The 25765-nt window shown below is 43.2% G+C and overlaps 1 protein-coding gene across 4 annotated transcripts in view; it reads left to right on the top strand.

The window, feature by feature from the left end:
- Positions 1-25765, top strand: part of CFTR (CF transmembrane conductance regulator) — a 210613-nt gene that overhangs the window by 42527 nt on the left and 142321 nt on the right. Inside the window, exons 4-6 of one of the 4 annotated variants that reach the window (XM_068276426.1) lie at positions 3489-3704; positions 3810-3899; positions 15716-15879. In XM_068276426.1, the coding sequence (XP_068132527.1) occupies positions 3489-3704; positions 3810-3899; positions 15716-15879 (470 nt within the window). The other 3 variants (XM_068276427.1, XM_068276429.1, XM_068276428.1) reach the window with 3 other exon arrangements.

Below are 25765 nucleotides of genomic sequence, written 5' to 3'. Positions count from 1 at the left end.
GCATTTCACCAGAAAATAATCGTATTACAGTAGTGGTTCAGTGCAATACAACGAGCCACAGATCTACCGCCACTATACCACTGTGTCAAAATGAAAAGTGTTCTGTTTAATTTAAATTTTTATATATTTTTGCACCGGATTGAGCGAAAGTATTATCAATGCAATTTTCTTCTGGCGGACTCAAATTGCTTGAACTGCAGCCACTAAGAATCACTCAGTAGGCAGTATCAGTGTTAGGGAGTCTTGCCCAAGGTCTCCTACTGAATAGGTGCTGGCTAAGGCCCGGTTCACATTAGCGTTTTTTTCCATAAGGTATACTGTACAAACGAAACGGATGAGAATGGATCAAATGTTAACCTATGGATCCATTCACATGCGTCCGTTGTTACGTGTACGTTCCGGTCCCCGGACCTAAAAATTGTTGCAGGCCCTAATTTTCCGGACCGTTCTGCTTAGCGGAACGGATCCGAACAAAAATGCAGCAGCATTGGGGGCAATAGGAAACAGAACGTTTCCTCACACTAGTGAAAAAACGGAACGTTTCAAGGGGGATGGGGGCATGGGCCAACGCGAATCTAGCAACGGGAGGGTGAGGGGAGGGTGCAGCAGCCGGGCAGGTGGGCTAGGGAGGCTTTATACATACCTTATCTTCATAGGCAGCCGGCGGTAGAGGCTTCTGTCTTCTTCCGCGTCATGTGACTACATGACGTGTCATGTGACTAGTCACATGACGCGCTGTGTAGCCACAGCGGGAGAAGAGGAAGCCTCTACCGCCGGCTGCCTATGAATATAAGGTATGTATTGCCGAGTGAAAACGGATCCGATCAATCATTGATCAGATAAGTTTTCACTAATGTGAACAGCGCCACGGACGAGACATCCGGATCCGGTGAAGTGGAGACCGGATACGCTCACCAGATCCTTTTGGCTCAAAACGCAGATGTGAACCAGGCCATACTGAGTAGGAAGAGCTGAGATTTGCACCCAGATCGTGTGTGTCCGGAGGGAGAGCCCTTAACCATTACACTATCCAGAGAGAGTGGAGAAAAGCACTTTTATTTAGCTTTCCTGTATGACAACAAGACGGACAACACCAGGGGAAGGGGGGAAACGAAGGTTAATGAGGGAGTAAAGAGGAGTGGAGAGATACTGAGAATAGCCTGAGATGGAGCAGAGAGCTTATCTGTATTGCAGCCACATCACACAGAGGCGACTTGCCTGTAATGTGACCCCAGTCCCTGCCAATCTCTCACACAAGGCTGCAGCAGCCCTCCTGGAGTCTAGGGACTGTCAAACTTTTCACCGCATGTAATACCTCATCTAGCTCTCCACATATGCAGTCTTTACAATGGTGAGACAGCAGACAGCAGAGTTTTTTTCTACGGACTCTGCATAAGGCAAGCCTTTCTTCTGCATCATGCTGTGTACATTTACCAGCTTGCCGTTCCCCTGTACTTTTATTTCCCTCAGCCAGCCTAGTGCTTCACATTGCCTTATACACTGTACCAGCAGCCTGGGGGGAAATCTAGTCCCTTCCCCCCTGGCCAGTCCATTCTGGAATGCCTTGTACCTGCTTCCATAGAAAGACACCATCCTCCTCTTCTGGTGTGTTTTCTTTTCATGGTCATAAGTAGGGGCAGAAGTGCAAAGACAGACACACTCTAGATCCCCAGATAACTAATTAGGGAATGTCATACAAAGTGTTGTTGTAGAGAAAAGGTTTGTAGATTCCTTATGAGAGGCTTAGCAGATGCTTTCATTAGAACTTTTTCTCTCCGCACCCTTAAGGTGTGTACACACGCACTACCAGAGGCAATGACGGGTCCGCCGGACCCTCCCACTGGGTGGTCTTTTAGCCAACAGTAGAACGTGTGTACGCGCTGTCGGTGGACTGAAAAGCTGTTTCTGAACGACCCTCTGAATTTTTCTCGCTCGCCGGCGGGTCGGGAGTGCGTCGATAGCGGCGCTCGAATGCTCGACGATCGACGCAATACAGCGGGCATACATTACCTGCTATGCCGGCGCGGGTCCCCTGGTCCACCGCTGTCTTCTCCGCCTGGTCCCGGCATGTTCTCCGCATCAGCTTCTGCATCCCGGCATCCGGCATAACTTTCTGTGTCACTGCAGTGACAGCGGAAGTACAAATAGAGGGCGCTCTATTTGAACTTCCGCTGTCACTGGAGTGACAAAGTTATACGCGGATGCCAGCCGGGAGCCGATGCGGAGAAGATGCTGGGACCAGGCGGAGAAGACAGCGGTGGACCAGGGGACTCACACCGGCAGAGCAGGTAATGTATGCAGGGGGGGGGGGGGGGCGGCAGCAGCGGCAGCTCCACAGATTGTGATCGGTTTCAGGCTGAAATCGATTCACAATCTGTTTGCAGTAAAGGTGGCCATACGATCCCTCTCTGATCAGATTCGATCAGAGAGGGATCTATCTTTTGGTCGAATCTGATGGCAAATCGACCAGTGTATGGCCACCTTTAGGTAATCCACCTCAGGATACTGGTAATCCAATTCTTCCACCTCCAGAGATCCCATGCAAGGTCTTTATATACCTAAGGTGCAACTCAGTGCATGATATAAGCAGAGAAGGGAATCTCTACAATGGAAATTTTCAAAGACAAATTTATTCCATCCCGGGACGAGAGCGGGCAACACTGCATAAGATCGCAAGTATATGGAAATAATACCACATTGAGTGGGAAGTGCACTAGCCTGGAGGGTCCCTACTGGAGTAGGACCCTCTGAATGTGAGTGTACTTTGCTGCACTTGTGTAAATGCTTTTACTCAAATAAATTTGTCTTTGAAAATTTCCACTGAGAGATTCCCTTCTCTGCTTATATCGTGCACTGAGTTGCACCTTAGGTATATAAAGACCTTGCATGGGATCTCTGGAGGTGGAAGAATTGGATTACCAGTATCCTGAGGTGGATTACCTAAGTGCTGTTTTTTTGACAAGATTCACTCTGGATGAGAAGGTAACATCCTGGAAGTAGCTGCAGTGTGATCCCTAGAGGAATTTACAGCTGGTATTACGGGGCGCCTCTTGAATTATTGCTTGATGTGACATCAAGTGCTACCTGTTGTGGTCATTGTGTTCAATTTAAAGAACATTGTGTGACAGTGATACTTCGCCACATATATATTATAGCTACCTATAGCAGCTAGTTGCAAATCCCAAGTTATCAGAGTCTCCTATCTGCCACAACTCCTGCTACATAAAGGTGGCCACTAACTAAAACGTTTGCGGAATGATCGTTTATCAATGATTCTTCGTATGAACAAATGGAAATGATCGTTTGTAACCACTAATGAAAAAAAACCTCCTAACCAATCAGATTAATGACATGTGTAGATAGAATGAAAGCCACTGCAATCCCCTGTTCTTACTGTATTGTATACCTTTGTAGTACACACACAGGAAATGTACAACTGGAGTTGACTTTGATCAGTATCATAACTAATGGCCTTTTTTGTCTCTCAGGAAGTTACCAAAGCTGTTCAGCCCCTTCTTCTTGGAAGAATAATAGCTTCTTATGACGAGAGTAACACCACAGAGAGGTCCATTGCTTTCTACTTAGCCATTGGCCTGTCATTGCTTTTTGCAGTCAGAATGCTTCTCGTGCATCCTGCCATATTTGGTCTTCATCATATAGGGATGCAAATGAGGATAGCAATGTTCAGCTTAATATATAAAAAGGTAAGGATGGAAAGTATATGTACATCATAACAAAAAGCTATACATTTACGGTTTCAAATTCATCCTGTTTTCTGAAATCCTTTCTCGTATTTCTTTTACCAACAGACTTTAAAATTGTCAAGCAAAGTTCTGGATAAAATAAGCACGGGCCAGCTAGTCAGTTTGCTCTCAAACAACCTGAATAAATTTGATGAGGTAAGAGATCACTTACTTTTATTTTCACATGCTTGAGGCAAATATTGTATTCAATTAATGAGATTTGAAAACATCTCCTGTGTGAAAAAAAGTGAATTGAATCAGGGCACATGAGGTATATTGATTAGCCTGAATGATCTGACTTGGAACTTGGAATTTGTCTTGGTCCCTGGTCATATGTCAGGAGGAGCACCACTATAGGTCAAAAGTGGTGTGCCACGATCTCAGCCCCTGTGTCCCAAGAGGCTCACTGTAGTCACTCTCCAAGGATGGATCAGCACCTTGCATAGATTCAGTAAATAAGCTCTTTTATTGCATCAAGCAAGTAGCAGTAGCAATGACAGACACTTTTTCAGGCATAGTCATGGTGGCTTATGCAATTTGAAAAAGGGCTATACCCGAAACAGCGTCTGTCATTGCTATTGCTACTTGCTTGATGCAATAAAACTTCTTATTTACTGAATCTATGTGTGGTGCTGATCCATCCTTGGATAGTGACTATAAGTATAATTATTATTATTATTATTTAGTATTTATATAGCGCCGACATATTACGCAGCGCTGTACAGTGTATATATATATATATCTTGTCACTAACTGTCCCTCAAAGGAGCTCACAATCTAATCCCTACCATTGCCATATGTCAATATTATGTAGTGTAAGTACTGTAGTCTAGGGCCAATTTTTTTTAGAGGGAGCCAATTAACTTATCTGTATGTTTTTGGAATGTGGGAGGAAACCGGAGTGCCCAGAGGAAACCCACGCAGACACGGAGAGAACATACAAACTCTTTGCAGATAGTGCCCTGGCTGGGATTCGAACCGGGGACCCAGCGCTGCAAGGCGAGTGAGCTAACCTCTACGCCACCGTGCTGCCCATATATATATTATAATGTTGTCTTTTTCCTACTGAAATCATCCAGGTGTGGCTGTGATCATCTAGAGTGGCTATTGCTGATACTAATGTCGCTTCTACTTCTTTCATAATCATCATCCATTGCAAAACGGCGTCATTTAGGCATAACACGAAAGCTTACATCATTAAGTTTGACGTATTTCCCATTTCAGTTGGAACTGACTGACGTACAGTTATGATTTATATGGAGGCTAAAATCTGTATAGTGTAATAAAAATGCCAGTTTTAGGATATGGATAATCACAGCCCATAATATAAAATCACCACAAGGGAACTTTGTAGATGACTGTAATGCTACATGGTTGCTCATGATATTTTATGGATGCCAACAGTGTAAGCAGTTAAAGAGCTGCTGATGTTTTACAGCAGTTATACACGTGTTATCCTGGTTGATTTATGAAGTCTTCAGAGTTTGTTACATTGTTTGTTGTGTAAAGAAGTGTGTGGATAGTTAGTTCTGCCTTTTGCCGTGTGATATGATGATGTGCGCACAGTCTGGCAGAAATTAAGCCTGGAACCAACAGGATGTTGTGTCTGCCTGCCTCCTGTGCTCTGTTACTACTTCAAAGCTTTAGTTTACAAGATGTGTTCTCAGTAACGTCTTCATGTCAAAATAAATGAATATTACATGGGGGGTCTGCAAATCTGACAGTTAGTCGTGCATGAGGCGGCTGACAGCTGAAAACTGGCTGGAGGACATAATCAGGTTGATTCTCACAGGAAGACTAGTGAGAGAATTCATGTACAGTGCTCGACATGTCAGTGCCAAAGCCGGGGCAATAACCAAATCTGTCATGTGAAATTGACTCGATAGCATCAAAGCCACCTAAAAGGCACCTGTTATGTTTCTAATAAAATAAATCCTGTTTGATATCACAAGGTGGCTTCAACATATCTTGCCAACACATCTATATACCCAAACGACAGTTGTAATTATGGACAGGATGGAGGCAGCTGCGTACGCATAACACAAGCACCACCTAATGCACTAGAGTGGTGGGCAGGCTTTGGTGTACACGCAAGCTTTGGGCAGTGGTGGGGCTTATGCAGGTTTTGAGTTGTGGTGGGTTCTGCAGCGATTGTGGTGTAAGATCCTTTTGAGAATCGCACACTTAAACGTAAACTAGAAAACCCACAATGTTTAAAAGAATCACTGACTATAACCGCCACAGAGCCCCCCTATGGCGGTTATGGTTTGTGATTCTTTTAAACATTGTGGGTTTGCTGGTTTACATATAAGCCAATGCCACCTGCCTTACTTGACTTCCAGTTCCTCTCCATCCCTTCCCCTCCTGCTTCCCTTCATACTACTGAGTAACTTGTACTGGGGATCTTTACTATGGCTATTCACTGTGTGACCAAATGAGTCATTCCTGACACTGTAGCTGACTACTATGATTGATATGTTTTTTTCGTCTAACAGTCTCCCAGCGGCAATCGACGCTGGGAGACTGAAGGCGGAGCGGAGCTCCGCCATCAGAACGATTGCCCGCAAACCACGCCCCAAGGACAATACGCCGATTGGCGTGAAGCGGTCGGCAAGAGGTTAAAAGACTCTAAACTGCAACTGTGACAGTATAATACAGTGTTATAAATAAAGCTATATAACTGAAAATAAAATAATGAGACTCTTTTCTTTGCTAGATATGTTCTATTTATTATCCGTACTACACATACAAATCATTATCGCATAAGTTTATTTTCGCTTCAGATTTGCTTAAACTATTTCAGAGCCTTGGTAAATTTAAAATTAAAAGACAAAAACCCCCCCAGAAAAATAAAAAAAAACAGTGTTTCTCTTATCATGTCCTGCCATTATTTTTATTGGTCATGGCGTAAGTGGGCCCCTTCTTTTATGCAGGCACCAGTCTTCATCTTTAGCCTAGTACCGTGGCCCCACTATGTAGTTACACCAATCCTAGCTCCCACTAACCAACTAGTTGGCACATGAACATATACAGTAGTTTGCAAAAGTATTCGGCCCCCTTGAAGTTTTCCACATTTTGTCACATTACTGCCACAAACATGAAACACTTTTATTGGAATTCCACATGAAAGACCAATACAAAGTGGTGTACACATGAGAAGTGGAGCGAAAATCATACATGATTCCAAACATTTTTTACAAATCAATAACTGCAAAGTGGGGTGTGCATAATTATTCAGCCCCCTTTGGTCTGAGTGCAGTCAGTTGCCCATAGACATTGCCTGATCAGTGCTAATGACTAAACAGAGTGCACCTGTGTGTAATCTAATGTCAGTACAAATACAGCTGCTCTGTGACGGCCTCAGAGGTTGTCTAAGAGAATATTGGGAGCAACAACACCATGAAGTCCAAAGAATACACCGGACAGGTCAGGGATAAAGTTATTGAGAAATTTAAAGCAGGCTTAGGCTGCAAAAAGATTTCCAAAGCCTTGAACATCCCATGGAGCACTGTTTAAGCGATCATTCAGAAATGGAAGGAGTATGGCACAACTGTAAACATACCAAGACAAGGCCGTCCACCTAAAATCACAGGCTGAACAAGGAGAGCACTGATCAGAAATGCAGTCAAGAGGCCCATGGTGACTCTGGACGAGCTGCAGAGATCTACAGCTCAGGTGGGGGAATCTGTCCATAGGACAACTATGAGTCGTGCACTGCACAAAGTTGGCCTTTATGGAAGAGTGGCAAGAAGAAAGCCATTTTTAACAGAAAAGCATAAGAAGTCCCGTTTGCAGTTTGCCACAAGCCATGTGGGGACCCAGCAAACATGTGGAAGAAGGTGCTCTGGTCAAGTGAGACCAAAATGCAAAGCGCTATGTGTGGCGGAAAACTAACACTGCACATCACTCTGAACACACCATCCCCACTGTCAAATATGGTGGTGGTAGCATCATGCTCTGGGAGTGCTTCTCTTCAGCAGGGACAGGGAAGCTGGTCAGAGTTGATGGGAAGATGGATATAGCCAAATACAGGGCAATCTTGGAAGAAAACTTCTTGGAGTCTGCAAAAGACTTGAGACTGGGACGGAGGTTCACCTTCCAGCAGGACAACGACCCTAAGCATAAAGCCAGGGCAGCAATGGAATGGTTTAAAACAAAACATATCCATGTGTTAGAATGGCCCAGTCAAAGTCCAGATCTAAATCCAATCAAGAATCTGCGGCAAGATCTGAAAACTGCTGTTCACAAACGCTGTCTATCTAATCTGACTGAGCTGGAGCTGTCTTGCAAAGAAGAATGGGCAAGGATTTTAGTCTCTAGATGTGCAAAGCTGGTAGAGACATACCCTAAAAGACTGGCAGCTGTAATTGTAGCAAAAGGTGGTTCTACAACGTATTGACTCAGTGGGCTGAATAATTACGCACACCCCACTTTGCAGTTATTGATTTGTAAAAAATGTTTGGAATCATGTATGATTTTCTTTCCACTTCTCACGTGTACACCACTTTGTATTGGTCTTTCACAGGGAATTCCAATAAAATTGATTGTTTGTGGCAGTAATGTGACAAAATGTGGAAAACTTCAAGGGGGCTGAATACTTTTGCAAGCCACTGTATTTCCAAATTTGTATAGCTATAGGTAGCTAGGTCTACTGGAAATAGCAGTGGCACAGTTCTAGCCTGTAAATGAAGATAAATGGCTTGCAGGGGTCATAACCCACCTACTCCACTACCTAATTAACAAAAGGGATGGGGGCAAATTCAGTGTCGTGGTAAAATACCTGTAGTAAACATTAGGCTTGCTGCCTTTTTCTCTTCAGTTTTAGGTTTAGTAGAGATTTAATCCTGTGTTGGCTGATAAAGGAATTAAAAGTTGTACTGTTGGAGAGTATAGGCCCATACACAGGTCTGATTTTTGCGAACGACGGGTCGTTTGAACGTCCCGTCGTTCAGTCGTTCGCACGCCAAATCGGGCGTGTGTACAGACTGTCGTTCAGGTGATAAGACTGGTCCTGCCCGGCGCCCTGCGGATCGCTCAAAACCAGTCTTATCACCCGAACGATAGTCTGTACACACGCCAGATTTGGCGTGCGAACGACTGAACGACGGGACGTTCAAACGACCCGTCGTTCTTAAAAATCAGACATGTGTATGGGCCTTAAATGTCATCTTTTGGTAGTCTGGCCTGGTCTCCCTTCATGGGCTAGCCCAAGGGCAGTACTAGTTGTCCTTTAACACTTCTAGTTAAGGAAAAATACCGTAGTTTTTGCAGGCAGATCTGTTAGGGAAAACACAGCAATGATGAAAGGCAAATCACCCTTGACTAGGCATGATTAATGAGCCGTTTACATATATACTTCCACTTGTAATGATAGTGATCTTACAAGGTAACATCATGTTCTGCTTTCTATAAACTGATGCCTCCAGCAAATGGATGAAATAAAAATAGTACAAAAATTGTTTTGAAATTGCGAGAATAGTTTTATTGTGTTACGTGAGCTTTATTTTCGTTGCTTATCAAAAATAAACTGTAATTGTTTTCTCTATCCCTTCAGTAGTGTTTATTTTGTGATGCGTCCACTACTGATAAAACTAAGTGCATTGAGCAGAAAAACTAGTAGTGAAACGGCAGGTAAAATGATAGCTTCCGCTGCATGTGTGAGCTCTTTGTGTGTCTTGTAAATCTGCAGATGTTTGCTGTTAAAGTGTGAGTGTGGGATTATTGCATAAATAAACCATATCTAATTTGTAAAACTTACACCTTGTTCTTAAAGTTTCAGTGTTTTGTCGTTGTTGGCAAAAACAACAGTTACCATGTTCACACCATTCTAGAGACGGGTTCAGGTGCCAGGTCATCATATCTACAGGCTAGAGCTGGATCTTATACTTGCCAAAATGTTACTATCAGTCCTGATTTATCTACTGGAAAAGTCTCATGTCAGGAACATATCTATCTATCTATCTATCTATCTATCTATCTATCTATCTGTCAGAGGAAAGATTAGATTATATAACAAAGATAATACAGCCACTGTGCAACTAGGAAAGGCTGCAGTAAGACAGACCACATTAGAACATGTATAGGAACTTATAGGATAGAAGACATAAGGCTGAAAATTGTGTTACAGAGTCTCTTTAACACCCAAATTAATTTTACCTCCTTTTATTCCCACTAATAGAGCTTTCTTTTGGTGGTCTCTAATTGAGCTGTGATGTTTATTTTTTTTATTAATAAAAGATGATCTTTTTGTTAAAAAAAGCCCTATCACTTTTACCCCACCCCCCCAATAATAATTAGCCCTAGACTGCGTCCATACATTACATTACACATCCATAGACATATGCCTATGATAAGGAAGAGATTGTGAGCCATTAGGAGGAACAGTTCAGTAGCAAAGCTGTCCCCGGTACAGTGCTGCTCTAGATCTCAGTGCTGTACACATGTTTATTTATTTGTTTGTTTGTTTATTTTTTGTTCAATACAGCCTGATAGCTCTGATCGCAGCTGGCAGGCTTTTCACGGAGCCCCGCTTTGTGCAGTGCAGGGACGCGAGCGTGCGCTCATTCCCTGCAAATCTTGCTCCTTGCAAGAGTCACACCATATGGCGTGACTGAGGAATGAGAGAGCCACTCTGTAGCTGCCATCCTGCATTAGGTGGTTGCAGAGTAGTTAATATAGAACTGCAAAGAATGTGGAGATTTCATCATCTATAGTAGAGAATATCCTAAAAAGATTCAGAAAATACAGACGTATATCTGTACTCAAGGGACAAGGCTGAAAGTCCGTTTTGGAAGGCTGTACTATTCAAGTTGTCAAGCAGCAATGCATTAAAAGCAGCATGATTCTTTATCCAAAATCACTGCATTGGCTCTGGAAAATCATTGTCTATGGACTAATTTCATTGCTGCATCCACAAATGCAACTTAAGACTATACCATCCAAAGCAAAAAATGTGTATAAACTTAGTCCAGAATCACAGCCAGCTCCACTTGATTGAGCTCATTTAAAATGGACAGAGGTGGAAAACGATCCTGTTTGATTAATCAAAATCTGAAAGTCTTTTTGAAAATGTTGGTTGCAGCAAAGAAAAGAAAATCCATTCAGCTTGTTATGTACACTTCAAAAGCCAGCACCCACGAAGGTATGGGGACGCATTAATGCACATGGAATTGGTAGCTTGCAAATCTGGGAAGGCCCTAGTAATGCTGACTAATATATAAAGGTTTTGGAACAACGTATGTTGCTCTTCAAGCAGTGTCTTTTTCAGGGAAGACATATTCTGGCAAGATAGTGCCAAAGTGTTCTCTGCATGTATTAGAACAGCATGGCACAGTAACCTGTCCAACCTTTTGAAACTTGTTCCTGGCATCAGACAAATGGACATATATTTTACACAAAACCATATTGATCAGGTTTAGCACTTGTAATGCTGTCTTTGGGCTATTTCCAGTTACATGTGGGGTTTACATGATTTGCAAATCATTGGATTCTGTTTTTGTTAACATTTTAAAAAGCGTTACAACTTTTTGGGAAATAGGGTTGTAGTATGCTATTTCATCAGTATGTGTATGAAGTACCTAGCAGGCTGCAGTGCTTTTTCAGTAGATGCTTTTATTATTATTATTATTATTTTTAAATCTTTTTATTGATTTTTTAGACATTTGAACAGATAAAACAAAACAAAACAAGACAAAACAGTATCCCCAATCTTTGACAGTGACTAAAAAGTACAGTTGAACAAGCTATATAGCCGTAATCATATATTGCAAGAAACAAGCACATATTTATGACAGTTCTGTATAGTACAAGTAAGAGGCCGTAGGTTGAGTTATTGTGCTTTTAGTAAGTGAGTATACACTGAAATCATACATATGATGGTTTTTAATGAAGGAGGCCAAACTCCCTTATCATAAGTTTACAAGGTGTCTAAGACATGTGGGTTTATATCTAAGTGATCAATCGCTGATTCTGAAGCATCTATCCATTTTTTCTATACTTTGTCAAATTTAGCTGAGGACCCCCTGGCCATCCATGTTAGCTTATATAGAGGGAGGGCATTATTAATTAATTTCTTCCATAAGTTGATGGAGGGAGCTGAGGAGTTTTTCCATTCAAGAGCGATGGCTTTTTTGGCATAGAATAATAGCAGTCTAACCAAAGTTGTTTTATGCTTACTTAAATTCCAGTTGTCTATCATACCAAGTAGATTTATATGAGGACATTGTGGATATTTCCAGGACATTATTCATAAAGAGTGATATCGCTTTTATTATTATTAATGCAGAAAGCATACAGAGGCGTCAAAAAAATAAATAATAAAATATGCTATAATTGTTAAAAAGGTTAGGGAGGGAGTGGTGGACTCACCAGCCCAAAGCAGACACAAAGCTGTCGATTTTCAACAAGATACATTTATTCACATACTCCCAAAATATCAGCCTGTTATTTTGGGAGTATGTGTATACATTTATCTTGTTGAAAATCAACAGCTTTGTGTCTGCTTTGGGCTGGTGAGTCCACCACTCCCTCCCTAACCTTTTTAACAATTTTAGCATTTTTTATTCGTTTGGCGCCTCTGTACACGTTCTGCATTACTAGTGTCCACCCCGGGTGGAGGGGTGCTATACCCTCAATTCCTGATCTACAGAGAGCGACATCTTAATCCTGAGTGGGGACGGGCCTAATCTCCCCACCTGCATTTACAGTGGTTGCCTGAGCGGTAACCCAGGTTTGTGAGTATATTTACTTACATCTAATTATTCTCCTAATTCCAATACATACTACATTATATTGGGCTCTCTGTTTTCTTTTCTTTTTTATTATTATTAAGTATTTATTCAGTGCTGTACAGAGTATACAGTCTTGTCACTTAACTGTCCCTCACATGGCTCACAATCTAATCCCTACCATAGTCATGTATACATCATAGTCTAGGGCCACTTTTATGGGGAAGTAAAGTAACTTAACTGTATATTTTTTTTAGATTCAATTTAGCTCGTTACATAGGATTCTATTGATTATAATTGGCATAACTTAACTGGTTCCCACATTTCTCCTATATGTCCTACAGAAGTAGATTCAAGATGATAAAGGGCCTATTCACACTTAAAATTGCAGAACGGGTGATTTTACAGAGATTAGCATAGTAAAATCACAGTATACTCCCGCGATTCAGAGTGAACGAGAACAGTGCCTTTATAAGCACTGTATCGCCATCGCTCCTAAATCGCGGCAAAATGCAGCAGAGAACACGTTTTGTAAATTGCCACTAATCGAAAAACATCAGCGATCGGCTGCAATCGAGGCAGTGAGAACACTGCCATAGGTTAATATTGTGCTAGCGCTTCGGCAATTAGCGGGAATCACCTGCTAATCGCCAAAGTGAGAAGGGGCCCTTAATATCTTGCACTGCAAAGTAGTAAATACCATGGAACAAATGTGTGCAAGTTGAGTAAATGACTCTGTAAAAGTGAAAGCTACAGGTTTGCTAAGTTAATGGCGTTGTGTACAGGCTTGGCTTGTCAGGATGAAATGATTTGCATGTCTCCGCCCATTGTCCTGAAGTGATGCATTAGGGTCTTGCTTTTTGGACTCCTGTTGGAAGTGATGATTTGTAATTACATGTTTTAAAGTGATGATTTGTAATTACATGTTTTAAAGTACATCTACACCTACAATTGAGCCAGGCAAATTGTCAAAGCAATCATTATTTATTGTAAATTATTAGTATTAAAGGGAACCTGAAGTGAGAGGAGTAATGAAGCTGCCATCTTTATTCCTGTATAAACTATGCTTGTTGTCTGGCTGGCATGCTGAGCTTTAGGCGTTTTTGAGTCACTCACCTGCAACAAACATACAACCAACAGAGTCAGACCAGAGTTAAAGCATCTGATCTGCTTGCTTATTCTGCACAACATGACAATTGTTTCGGGGCCACGGAGGGTCCCCTTCATCAGATAAAGTGCAGACATGATGAAGGGGACCCTCCGTGGCCCCGAAACAATTGTCATGTTGTGCATACAATAAAACTGCTTGGAACTTTGAACTGGTGTGCCAGCCGACCTTGAATTGCTTGTATTGGACTGATGCCGCTTCTGCATCAAGGCTGAGCACCCGACTACAGAAACACGGCAAGGTGTGCCTATCCAAAACCTGACAATGCTTGCTTATTCTGGGCCAGTGACTTAAAGGGATCTAAGCAACTCCTGGTTTCAAATAGCTGAAAGGGCTGCCATGTTTGCGAAGTTCAACCCCCTGCTACTTTTCCACTGCCATTATCCAGGCTAGGTGTGAAATTCTACAAGTGTGACTAATGTTTTCTGTTTAAAGTACAGTGGGGAAGACACAGGGTTTGTTTGTGGTAATTAAGTCTAATGAGGTGATTTCTTATCTGCTTTTCATCATCTGTTGCCTCTTCCGTCCATGGGTCCTTTCATGGACTGAAGAGGTGCCTATTTTAAACCTTAAATGTAAAAAGATGAGGTAAAATGAGTTTTTAATAATAATAAACCACATTTTCAGAAAGCATTTTTAATTTGCTATAGAGCTGCCCTGTGCGTTAAAAATTATGCTCAGTTCACTTTAAAGGATAAGAGACAGAGCATCAGCTCCGAAGTCAGTCAACTGGAATTGTTTATTAGAGGAAGAAGTTGGCAGCCTCAGTATTCCTCTCACTTCATGTTCCCTTTAATTGTGGAACTGAAATATTCAAAGAGAAAAATCTATTGTGTAGCTCTTCTTATTTTTAGTTGAGCATATTTCCATACAGACTTAGGACTGTTTCACACTGCAAGTGCTTTTCTAAGCTCCAGTGATCTGGAAAGCTCTTGCTAATGTAATGCTATGCGTGTGTTCTCACTTGACTGACATTACATGTAAAAATCACTTTTCAAATTACTGGCACTTACAAAAGTACTTGTAGTGTGAACCAGCCCTTAAAGAGACAATACAATGTAGAAACAACTTTGTACTGCTCTTCTTTTCAGGTAAAGCTAGAATGACTTGCCGGGTCTGTTTCCTGTAATGCAATCCCCATGTGTGCCGGCTTCCAGCGTGTAGCTCTTCTTTGGCACTCTCTATCTCGGATAAAGAGATGGCCATGGCACTGGTCTAAAAGGGGGCAGGGCTCCGTACCGGAAGTCCTGTCTCCTCATATAGTTAAAAGGTATGCTGGGAAATGTAGTCAGGCATATAGTATACAGGCTAATACTTTGGGTGTCACATGGTCACACTGAATTGACTTGCCCAATGCCTGTGGCAAGCACATTTATCTCTTGAAGAAGTTTTTTTTGAATTACATTGTTTCCAAATTGCTTTCTTGAGTTTAGGGTAAAATTTGTATCCAAGATGGCAATGATGCACTTTCTTCTAAATCTGCCTTCTTGTGGTAAGTGAGTTTGCAGTTATGTACTTATTTACAATATTAAGGGCCCATTCACACTAGAGTGTTTTGCCGTGATTTCAGCAAAATGCTCAAACGCTAGCGCTTTTTAAAGCGCTAGTGTAATAAAACCCTATGGGCCTGGTCTTGGGCGAAATGCAAAAGCGTCGCCTGCACCATTTTCAGGCTATTTCCTGGCGATCGCATTTCAGTGCTATAGAAGCGCTAAACGCGATCGTGGAAAAATCGCTGCAGTGTTCAGTGATTTTTTCACGTGAAATCGCGGAAAAATCACTCCTGCAATTTTTGCCGGCGTGTTGCAAACGCAAGTGTCAATGGGCCCTAAATGGGACATGCAGTTGCATGAAGTGGATATTACAAACATGAATATGAATGATTATCCCAAATGGTCCTCCTAATACGTACAATATCTTCCAGATCCTGTGCACATGTACTATTCAGAATTTGTACAAAGATAAACAAAAAGGTCAAAATGAAGCTAGCATTGACACCTTTAGTTTATTCACCTACACTCAAATTCATATATGTCTTTTATAAGCTTGTGTAACTGATATGCTATATTGATTTTTAGGGTCTGGCCCTGGCACATTTTGTGTGGATTGCTCCACTTCAAGTGATACTTCTAACGGGTCTGATTTGGGAATTGGTGCAGGCATCAGTATTTTGTGGTCTGGGCTTGCTTGTGCTGATCGCATTGTTTCAGGCATGGCTTGGACGAAGGATGATGAAATACAGGTAAAACAAACTTCATTCTTGTTTAGTAATTGTACAATGGAACTGTTTTAGAAAATGTTAGGGCAAAAGAAAAGGACAATTAATTTTATTGTATGCATTTCCATGTTCTCTTTTTCCATATGGTATTTATTATTATTCTTATTTATTATTTTTAACCAAATCACTTATTTATTATTATTAATTTTTCTTTATATAGCCCCAACATCTTCCATAGCACTGTATTCAGTACAAAACAAACAAAAATTGTGAGCATAGATACATGAGTAGATCAACACAAGTGCAAACACATACATAGTTGATATGGTATTTTCAACATCACCACTACTGGAACATGTTCATTTGATAAAGACACAACAGAAACAGGAAACACTAGGGGGAAGACCCTGCCCTTGTGGGCTTACAACCTAGAGGGTGATGAGGTCGACACACTAGGGAGATGGGTTTGGGAATGAGACAGTGAGCCTCAAAATCTATAACAAATCATGCACTTATCTTAAAGTGAACCTCCGGACTAAAAATCGACTCAGCAGCACTGAAAAGGCTTGGTGTTTCTTTAACAGTTTCACAGCATCAGAAATTTGTTTCTCTTATCCAAACCTCATTTTTAGCTGCACAGAAGAAAACTGCCTGGGCTTTTTTCCCCTGATGCTGTGCAAAGCATGATGGGATTTCTGATGTTGTTGTTCTCGTTCTGCTGTTTTGGTGAATTTTTTTTTTTTTTTTACATTTTGAATTTGACATTTGAAGCCTAGTGTGTGCAGCTGGGAGGAGTAATCAGGACACAGGGCAGTTGGAACTGTGTCTCCTGCTCCTTGTCACTTCCTTTCAACCAAAAAGATGGCTGCCCCCATGACAAAGATGGCAGCCCCCATGAATCACAAACATTTGCCTGTTCTTTTAAAACAGGGTGGGTAAAAAATTATATTACCTATCTATTCTAATTAACATGACTAATGTAACTTAATGACAGTATGTTTGTTTAGGCTGAAGTTCCCCTTTAAGAGGTGTATTTTTAAAGATAAAGAGCAGTAAAAACTGTTTATAAATAGATAACACCCCCTTCCCTCCATTTCTGCAAAACAAAATAAAATGCAGATTGTAATGCCTGGCAGATTTCCTGCTATCTTTTCAGCCGCTATGCCCCAATCTACCACCACCATCTTCACCCTATGTGGCACGTTCCCGCTTGAACAGGAGTGACACCCTGCCTGACTTCAGTTACACCCAGGCCTTAAAAGGTGCAAGGTATAGCAGCTGAGGGCAAGAAAGCCAGAGTACCACTAGTCAACAAGGATATGTAGCTGAGTGATGGAAGAGGCTACACAGGTTGTCACAGGAGTAATGGGCAAAGGAGCAAGATTGCTCAGAGCAACCGCTGCTCTGGGCTTCCGATACTGCCACAAATAACAAGACACAATGGCTGCTTAGTGCGACACCACACTAAGCCTCAGGCTGAGAAACAAGACAAATAACAGACAGACAGGCTGACTATTAGCGAACAGCAGTGCAGTTTCTAGATTAAATTGCTCCCAGGGCGAGTATAAAAAAATACGCCCCCCCCCCCCCACAAAAAAAACAAACCCACTGTTAGCTGCACTTGGTGCGCTTCTGTCTGCTTTTTATCAGCACATCAATGTTACAGATTGTTACGTGTTGCTGAAATGCGGACAGAAGTGCACTAGTATGTACAGGTGCTAAAGAGTTTGGGCCGCTGACACTGTTCCCACCTCTTCAGTGATGTGTTGTGGGCAAGCATAGCATTGCGCAAGGGTAGAAATCAACACACGTGGTGATTGGCTCCTGCCTGCAAGCGGAGGGGTGTTGGGCCAGGGATGCTAGAAGCTGCAGCCATACTTTTGGGATGAGAAAGAGGGAAACTTTAAAGGGAACATAAACTGAGAGGGACTTAGATTTTTCCTTTTAAAATAATACCAGCTGCCAGACTCTCCTGCTGGTCCTGTGTCTCTAGATTAATACTTTTAGCCACAGCCCCGCAACAAGCATGCAGATTAGGTTCTCTGACTGAAGTCAGACTGGTTTAACTGCATTCTTGTTTCAGGTGTGTGATTCAGCCACTACTGCAGCCAAAGAGATCAGCATGACTGCCAGGCAGCCAGGCAACTGGTATTGCTTAAAAGGAAACATCCATGTTCCTCTCAGTTTAGTTTCCCTTTAAGACATGGGAGGGGGGCTTGCTGGGAGCATTAGTACCTTTATAGAAAGGAGAGGGGGGCTTGCTGGGAGCAGTGATACCTTCATAGAAAGGGGAGGAGGGCTTGCTGGGAGCAGTGGTACATCTATAGAAAGGGGAGGGAGGCTTGCTGGGAGCAGTGATACCTTCATAGAAAGGAGAGGGGGGCTTGCTGGGAGCAGTGGTACCTCTATAGAAAGGGGAGGGGGGCTTGCTGGGAGCAGTGATACTTTCATAGAAAGGAGAGGGGGGCTTGCTGGGAGCAGTGATACCTTCATAGAAAAAGGAGGGGGGCTTGCTGGGAGCAGTGGTACCTCTATAGAAAGGGGAGGGGGGCTTGCTGGGAGCAGTGGTACCTCTATAGAAAGGGGAGGGGGGCTTGCTGGGAGCAGTGATACCTTCATAGAAAGGGGAGGAGGGCTTGCTGGGAGCAGTGATACCTTCATAGAAAAAGGAGGGGGGCTTGCTGGGAGCAGTGGTACCTCTATAGAAAGGGGAGGGGGGCTTGCTGGGAGCAGTGGTACCTCTATAGAAAGGAGAGGGGGGCTTGCTGGGAGCAGTGATACCTTCATAGAAAGGAGAGGGGGGCTTGCTGGGAGAAGTAGTACCTTTATAGAAAGGGGAGGGTGGCTTTCTGGGAGCAGTGATACCTTCATAGAAAGGAGAGGGGGGCTTGCTGGGAGCAGTGGTACCTCTATAGAAAGGGGAGGGGGGCTTGCTGGGAGCAGTGGTACCTTCATAGAAATGGGAGGGTGGCTTTCTGGGAGCAGTGATACCTTCATAGAAAGGAGAGGGGGGCTTGCTGGGAGCAGTGGTACCTTTGTAGAAAGGGGGGGGGGGCCTTGCTGGGAGCATTGGTACCTTTATAGAAAGGGGAGGGGGGCTTGCTGGGAGCAGTGGTACCTTCATAGAAAGGAGAGGGGGGCTTGCTGGGAGCAGTGGTACCTTTATAGAAAGGGGGGGGGAGGCTTGCTGGGAGCATTGGTACCTTTATAGAAAGGGGAGGGGGGCTTGCTGGGAGCAGTGGTACTGTGATGGAGGAGAAGGGAATAAATGGGCCACCTAATGCTGTGGGGTGGAGGAGGGGTTGTCAGGACAGAGAAGCAGGGCATGTACTCACAGCATGCAGGCCAGGGGGACATAGGCAGCAGAGACACAGACACATCCTGCCCATTCAGCTGAGCACTCTCCCCTTCCCCCAACACCATGCTTTGCAGTCTGGACTCGGACTCTCAGGGGGGAGGGGGAAGGGAGAAGCAGCCTGTGACCCTCTCTGCAGGAAGTTATCCCGGGCCAGGCTGTCAGAGATGAGCTGCAGGCAAGTGTCATGCCTGCAGCTGTGTGTTTGCTCTGTTCAGTCACTGCTCCCCACATGTGAGTTGTAACAGGCCACCCAAGTTACCTGCACTTTGAAAGAGCTGCCCGACCACACTATCATTCATTCCGGCTGGAACCTCCCCCCTTCCCACTGAGAGCAGCCATATCGGGGGAAGAGCTGGGCTAACTACTGACCAGGAGAGAAGAAGCAGCAGGAACCTGGGCAGGAAACCACACGTGGTCTCGGCAAGTCCTATCTTCCTCCTAGGGCACCCTGACAGCTGCAGTACCGCTGCTGTACGTCAGTGTCACCACACGCTGGTCATGTGGTGTTCACTTGACGTAGGACAGGAGCACAGCAGCCAAGGCAACAGGACGCCCGGGAGGAGTCCTACTTCTGCATGCGCCCTCCTTCTCCTCACTGCCACACTGCGCCCCGGGCGATTGCACGCCCCGCACGTACCTAAAAACGGCCATGGCGAACAGGATACATTGGTTGCTCAGGGCGATGCCACACTAAGCCTCAGACTGAGTAACAAGACAGACAACAGAGAGACAGATGGAATGCTTTGCCAATCTAGTCGCTGCCCCAGCGATGGCAAACATTCACACTGACATAGACAAGACAACCAGGTAGGAGCGTAACTAATGGCAACCGCTGCTTCAGTTACATCCTCAGGAACAAGGCAAGCAGGATAACTACCAGTCACCAGCGTGGCGAAGGCAGTCTCCAACTAGCAGGATAGTGAACTTCACTGACCCTCGCGGGTGCAGCAAACGTCCAGCAGGCAGGGAAATACAATGCAAGGCAATATACAATATTTTCAGAGCATGGACTCTGCAACAACTCAGGGACCTGAACCCTATGACGGGCAAGGTCTGAAGTGGGAGGCAGGTTTTTATATGAACATCAGCCAATGGATGCAGGCATGCAAATTCCCACACAGCTGAATGGTAATTACTCAATCCTGAACTAGTCTGATGGAAAGCTACTAGCTGACTGGGAATAGAGCAAACTCTCATTACAAATGCTTCCCAAATTATGCAACCACATGCATGTAAGAAATCCACAACTGTCTGACTGCAATTAAAGTGCAGCCAGCCATAGGTGGATTTATGACAGTATCCTGAGCTGTTCTGAACTGCAAAGTGATTGCAAATGACAATGAGACCCATTGCGAATGCAATCCAAACTGAGCAACTGAATGGAAGCAGAGAATTCAGAACTGCCCTGTTGCAGTTCCACTGCAACCGAGAGAACATGCTACAAGAGAGATCCTGACACAGATATTAATTACTACTGCATTGGTCAATAGATCAAAGGGATATAGCTTATTTAAAGGACTTCTGATGCAACCAGCTTAACTACCTAAATACCGCGTCACGCCAACGGGCGTGACTGCGGCGGCAGCCCCAGGTCCGCCTAATGCCAATTTGCATCAAGTCCTGGGTCCAGCTACTGCAGGAGATCACGTGTAGGCTGCGCATGCATCTCCTGCTTGGTAGGCTGAAGGCTACGCTCCGCCTTCAGTCTCCCACCGGCGATCGCCGCTCGGGAGACTGTTAGCCCTCTTTTTACTTGGTACAGCGCTGCGATCTGCAGCAGTGCTGAACTGGGGACAGCTGTGTGACACGGCTGTCCCCTCTGTTGCTATGGAAGTTATCCGCTGTCATAGGCTGAAGCCTATGACAGCCGGTCACGCTGATTGGCTGGCGGGGAGGGGGAGGGGGATTATTGAAAAAAAAATAGTAAAAAATATTATTAAAATGAAGAAATAAATATTTATAAAAAAACAAACAAACACCTGGGGGGGGGGGGGGGGGGGGGGCGATCAGACCCCACCAACAGAGAACTCTGTTGGTGGGGGGGAATCACTGGTGTGCTGTGTTGTGCGGCCCTGCAGCTTGGCCTTAAAGAGGAGCTCCAGTGAAAAAAATAATGTAATAAAAAAAAAAGTGCTTCATTTTTACATTAATTATGTATAAATGATTTAGTCAGTGTTTGCCCATTGTAAAATCTTTTAAATCCCTGATTTACATTTTGACATTTATTACATGGTGACATTTTTACTGTTGGCAGGTGATGTAGCTGCTGCATGCTTTTTTGGCTGTTGGAAACAGCAGTAAACAGCTATTTCCCACAATGCAACAAGGTTCACAGACAGGAAACTGCCAGGAGTACCACGGTCCTCAGAGTTTCTTTTGGGAGGGTTTTCACCACAAGATCAGTCATACAGCGCCCCCTGATGCTCCGTTTGTGAAAAGGAGTAGATTTCTCATGTAAAAGGGTGTATCCGTTACTGATTGGGATAAAGTTCAATTCTTGGTCGGAGTTTCTCTTTAAAGCTGCAGTGGCGAATTTCTGAAAACATGGCCTGGTCTTTAGGGGGGTTTACCACTGCGGTCCTCAAGTGGTTAAAGTGGATCCGAGATAAAATTTTACTCATTGCATAATTGTGTTCCTTTCATATAGTTTATAGGGCATTCCTCAAGCCAAATACTTTTTTGTTTTTGTTTTAATACTCTAATTCCCTATAAACTAAACAAGCTTCGCCCACAGCTTTTTTTTTTTTTTCATTTTTAGACAGTAGCAAGGGCTTATGGGAGCTCAGTCTGGGCAGGAGGAGGGGGAGGTGTTACTAGCCAGAGATTTCAGAGGCAGAGGGGAGGAGGAGAGGGGAGTGAGCTTAGGGCTGGAGATGCAGATCAGCTTGCCTGTGTGTAATGTTTACAAACAGAACATGGCCGCTGTCATATCACAGGAAGAAATAATCATATTCTCTTGAAGCTGTTTGCAGCTAGATTTGCTGTGTAAACTAGCTAAACTTTAGATAAGATATATGGACAAGTTACTTGTTATAGTTAGTTTTTCATCTCGGATCCGCTTTAATCTGTCTTTACTTACCTGGGGCTTTTTCCAGTTCCTAGAAGTCATTTTGGTCCCTTGCCACAGCTCCTCCTCCTCGGTGTCCTGCTGGCCACCCGTATAGATCACTGACCCATTGGCGGCTTGGTTCTCCTCACGTGTGCGCCACATCACGTCACTGGACTTTTTAACACTTTTTCAATTGCAGAGTGCTAAAAAATTATTTTAAACAGAAGATTCAAATTCTCCTAGGAGAAAACTTGAATTGCAAATGAGCCAGGGGCCCATATGCAGTTCTCTTTTTCTTCTGAGTTTTCTCCTAGGAGATGCATTTTCATCTTTTGTTTAAAATAATTTTTTAGCACTCTGCAATTCAAAAAGTGCTAAAAGTAGGTGAAAAGTACTGTCAACATTATTCTGAGGCTGGTGTCACACTATAAATTGGCGTCAGCGATGTGGTACGTCGTACTGCATCGCACTGCCAAAAACAGACCTTCAGGGAACTCAGGTTAGTACACAGTGTTCCCTGTCTGGCATTCGGCCAAGCAGGAAGTGATGTGTGCTTGCAGTGGTGCTTTGGGTAAGCGGAAGTGCACGGAAGCGTATTGTAAAACTGCTTCCACGCATGCCCACTGCAACATTGCAATGCCAAATTCATTAAAGAAACTTGCATCACCATAGACTAACATGAATTCCGGGCCAACGCAGATCGCCGCAAGAGCCCCGCTGTAACATAGGTATGTGCTAGCAGTAAATCGTATGTAAAAAAGTGCTGTCATAATTATTCTGAGTATTTTCTTGATTGCTGGTGATGTAAAAGGCATTTTATTGATAAGATGTAAAAATATCACCTAGGAGAACACTTAGGAGAAAAAGTGAATGCAAATGGCCCAGAGGGCTTGATCCAATTCACTTTTTCTCCTAACTTTTCTCATAGAAGATAATGTTTCATCCTCTCTTTCAAATAACTTTTCAGCACTCTGTAATTGAAAATGTACCAAAAAGTAGATGGAAAAGTACTATCAAAATTTTTCAGTATTTTCTTGCTTACTGGGGGCTTCAAATGCATTATATTGACTAGATATAAAAATTACTAAAAATATTCCCATTGGTTCTCTAACAAGCTTATCAAATAGTCTATCTGGTATTGCTAGGAAGGAGGGCTACATTTTTATTAACTAGAAAGTCAAAGAACACCCCATTCTGCACGAACGTATGTATTAGACTGATTGACTCCAGTAATGTTTCCCTAGTGCAGTTGGAAAAGTATTCACTACAGGCTGCTTCGGTTTCTTCAGCCAGTAGTATGAAATAATAAACCTTGATTAAAATACATTTCTTGTAGCCAAGGGATGGACATGGGTCATCCACAATCAGGTTCTCAGTGTGAAGTACAGTATATTTGCAATGGTAAGTGTGTTGGCCAGAGTTCATTGTTGTTATTCTCACTGGAAACACAGCTAGTGACCACTTTTGGATAGCATACTAATCAAATGAGACACCAAGGTATGATGCACACACAGTTTATTAAAGTAAGCGTGCAAATATTTGCAAATGAACACAGTGCCTACAAACAAAAGCACAAGTGAAACCAATCCTGCACACAGCAAACAAACTCAACCCCTAATTATCTAAGTATATACTAACAACACACAAATATATGCTAGGTATAACAGTCCAAGTCGGTAACCAAAGAGTAAGCCAGGAACAAAAACAATGTGAAAGCTGTAAGGCCAACTTCAATACCAAATCAGAATCATGGAATGAGGTCGGAAGCACGCACAGATTCAAAGCCAGGAATAGCAGCAGGAGTTTGTACAACCGCAGCAAGCTGGAGCCCAAAGCAATTGAAACGCTGGCTACTTCCAAGTACAGGTGGAGTCCTAAAATAGACAGTTAACAGTTGCCAGGTGATAGCTGTCCAAGAGTAAACCTGAGTCTATCTGTAGGTAAACAATGGAACCAGGAGAGAGTCCTGGCCTCCCGCAGACTTTACGTTTATTAGATGATGGTGGAGGGCCACCTACTGGTAAATAATAAATTATAATAAATCCCGGTGCAAGATACCACCAACAGGCCAAACATGTAACTGAAAGATTCCTAACACAGGCTTTTTAAAACAGTCTATTCATACAGGTATCATGTGAAAAGGGGCCATATTCACTAAAGTTTGTTAAAGGGAGTGCACAGCAATTTTATGTTACTTACACTGACAAGGTAGAGTGCATTGTATAATTAGCATGCCTGTGTTACCTAGGTGATGCATGCTACGCACACAGCATTACGTGTTACCTAATTAACGTGGGTCACACTAATTGTGTGCTGCCTTGTTAGTGTAAGTAATGGTAAAATTGCCATGGGCTCCTCACTCATGCCAACTGTAACAAACATTTTTTTTTAACATCGCCCAAGATATAATATATTCATTTCTCAATTTCTACAATTTCCTTATACTAAGTCCATCTATGAGTTTGTCTGTCTATCTATCTATTTATAGAATTTATCTATAAGTATTTCTGTATAATGTGACAGTGACTCAGGTAATGCTGGGAAAGGTATTTGATGACGTATATATGTATAGTGCCCACAATGTCAGTACTTTATGTACTAAGGCTCCAGGAAAAGAAAGGGATGTGTGTGGCTTTGTGAAAAGCTGGTTTCAGTCCTGGAGCCTGGCCAAGGAAGGTGATGTGTGGGTTTCTCTGGCCACTGGATCTATTTACTGTGTAAGATCCAGGCAGTCTCATTGTGATATTGTTCACTTGCTTCCCTGAGCTGAAAGAGAACAAAACTGTTTGAAACCCTACAAAACTGTAGGCTGGATTCAGATTGGCTACAATTCACAAAAGCGTGTTCAGTATAAAATCCCTGTTTGGGAAATCACCGCATGCAGTAACTTTAACTTTTTTTCTCAATTCATAAATATTTTGCTGCATGCGGTAATTTCCCGACAGTCTGAGTGCAGTAATGTGCTGGTGTTACTCGCTTACTGAACTGCTCTAAAAGGAGGTGTGCTTGATGGGCTGTGTTTGCAGTGCAGGCTGGCTGGGGCATGCCGTGTCTGTGTGTAAGGGGGGCTGGTGAGTCTCCTCATGTGCCTTCACCTAGTCCAGTCTCCTGAGAGCGCTGCGATTCCCTTTTATTTATGTAAGTCCCACAGTGCAGCCTCCTCTGAAGTCCACTCTCTCCTGACAGCCACAGGATTCCATGTTTGTTTATTTAGTTAAGCCCCGCTGGCCAGGATATCGGAGCTGAAGGACACTTAGGCTCCTCCTAATGGCTGTCTGCTGCTGACAGTAACACTACACTGTATGGAGATAGATAGCTAACGACCACTTACAGCTGGAGGTAAACACCAAACGCTTTTGTAGCATTTAACTAAGACTTTAATCTTTGTGATTTGACATTTACTGACATTTCTTGAGGTATGTACCGCACAAGTCGGTAATTTACCTCACGGCTCGGCCATTTTCCTTTTCAGTGTGGCAATAGGTTTAGTGAATTTAACAACC

This window comes from Hyperolius riggenbachi, chromosome 3 (assembly GCF_040937935.1).
Source record: "Hyperolius riggenbachi isolate aHypRig1 chromosome 3, aHypRig1.pri, whole genome shotgun sequence".
NCBI classification, from domain to species: Eukaryota; Metazoa; Chordata; class Amphibia; order Anura; family Hyperoliidae; genus Hyperolius; species Hyperolius riggenbachi.
Note: the sequence above shows the minus strand (reverse complement) of the source record. Positions and strands in the feature narration are given on the sequence as shown.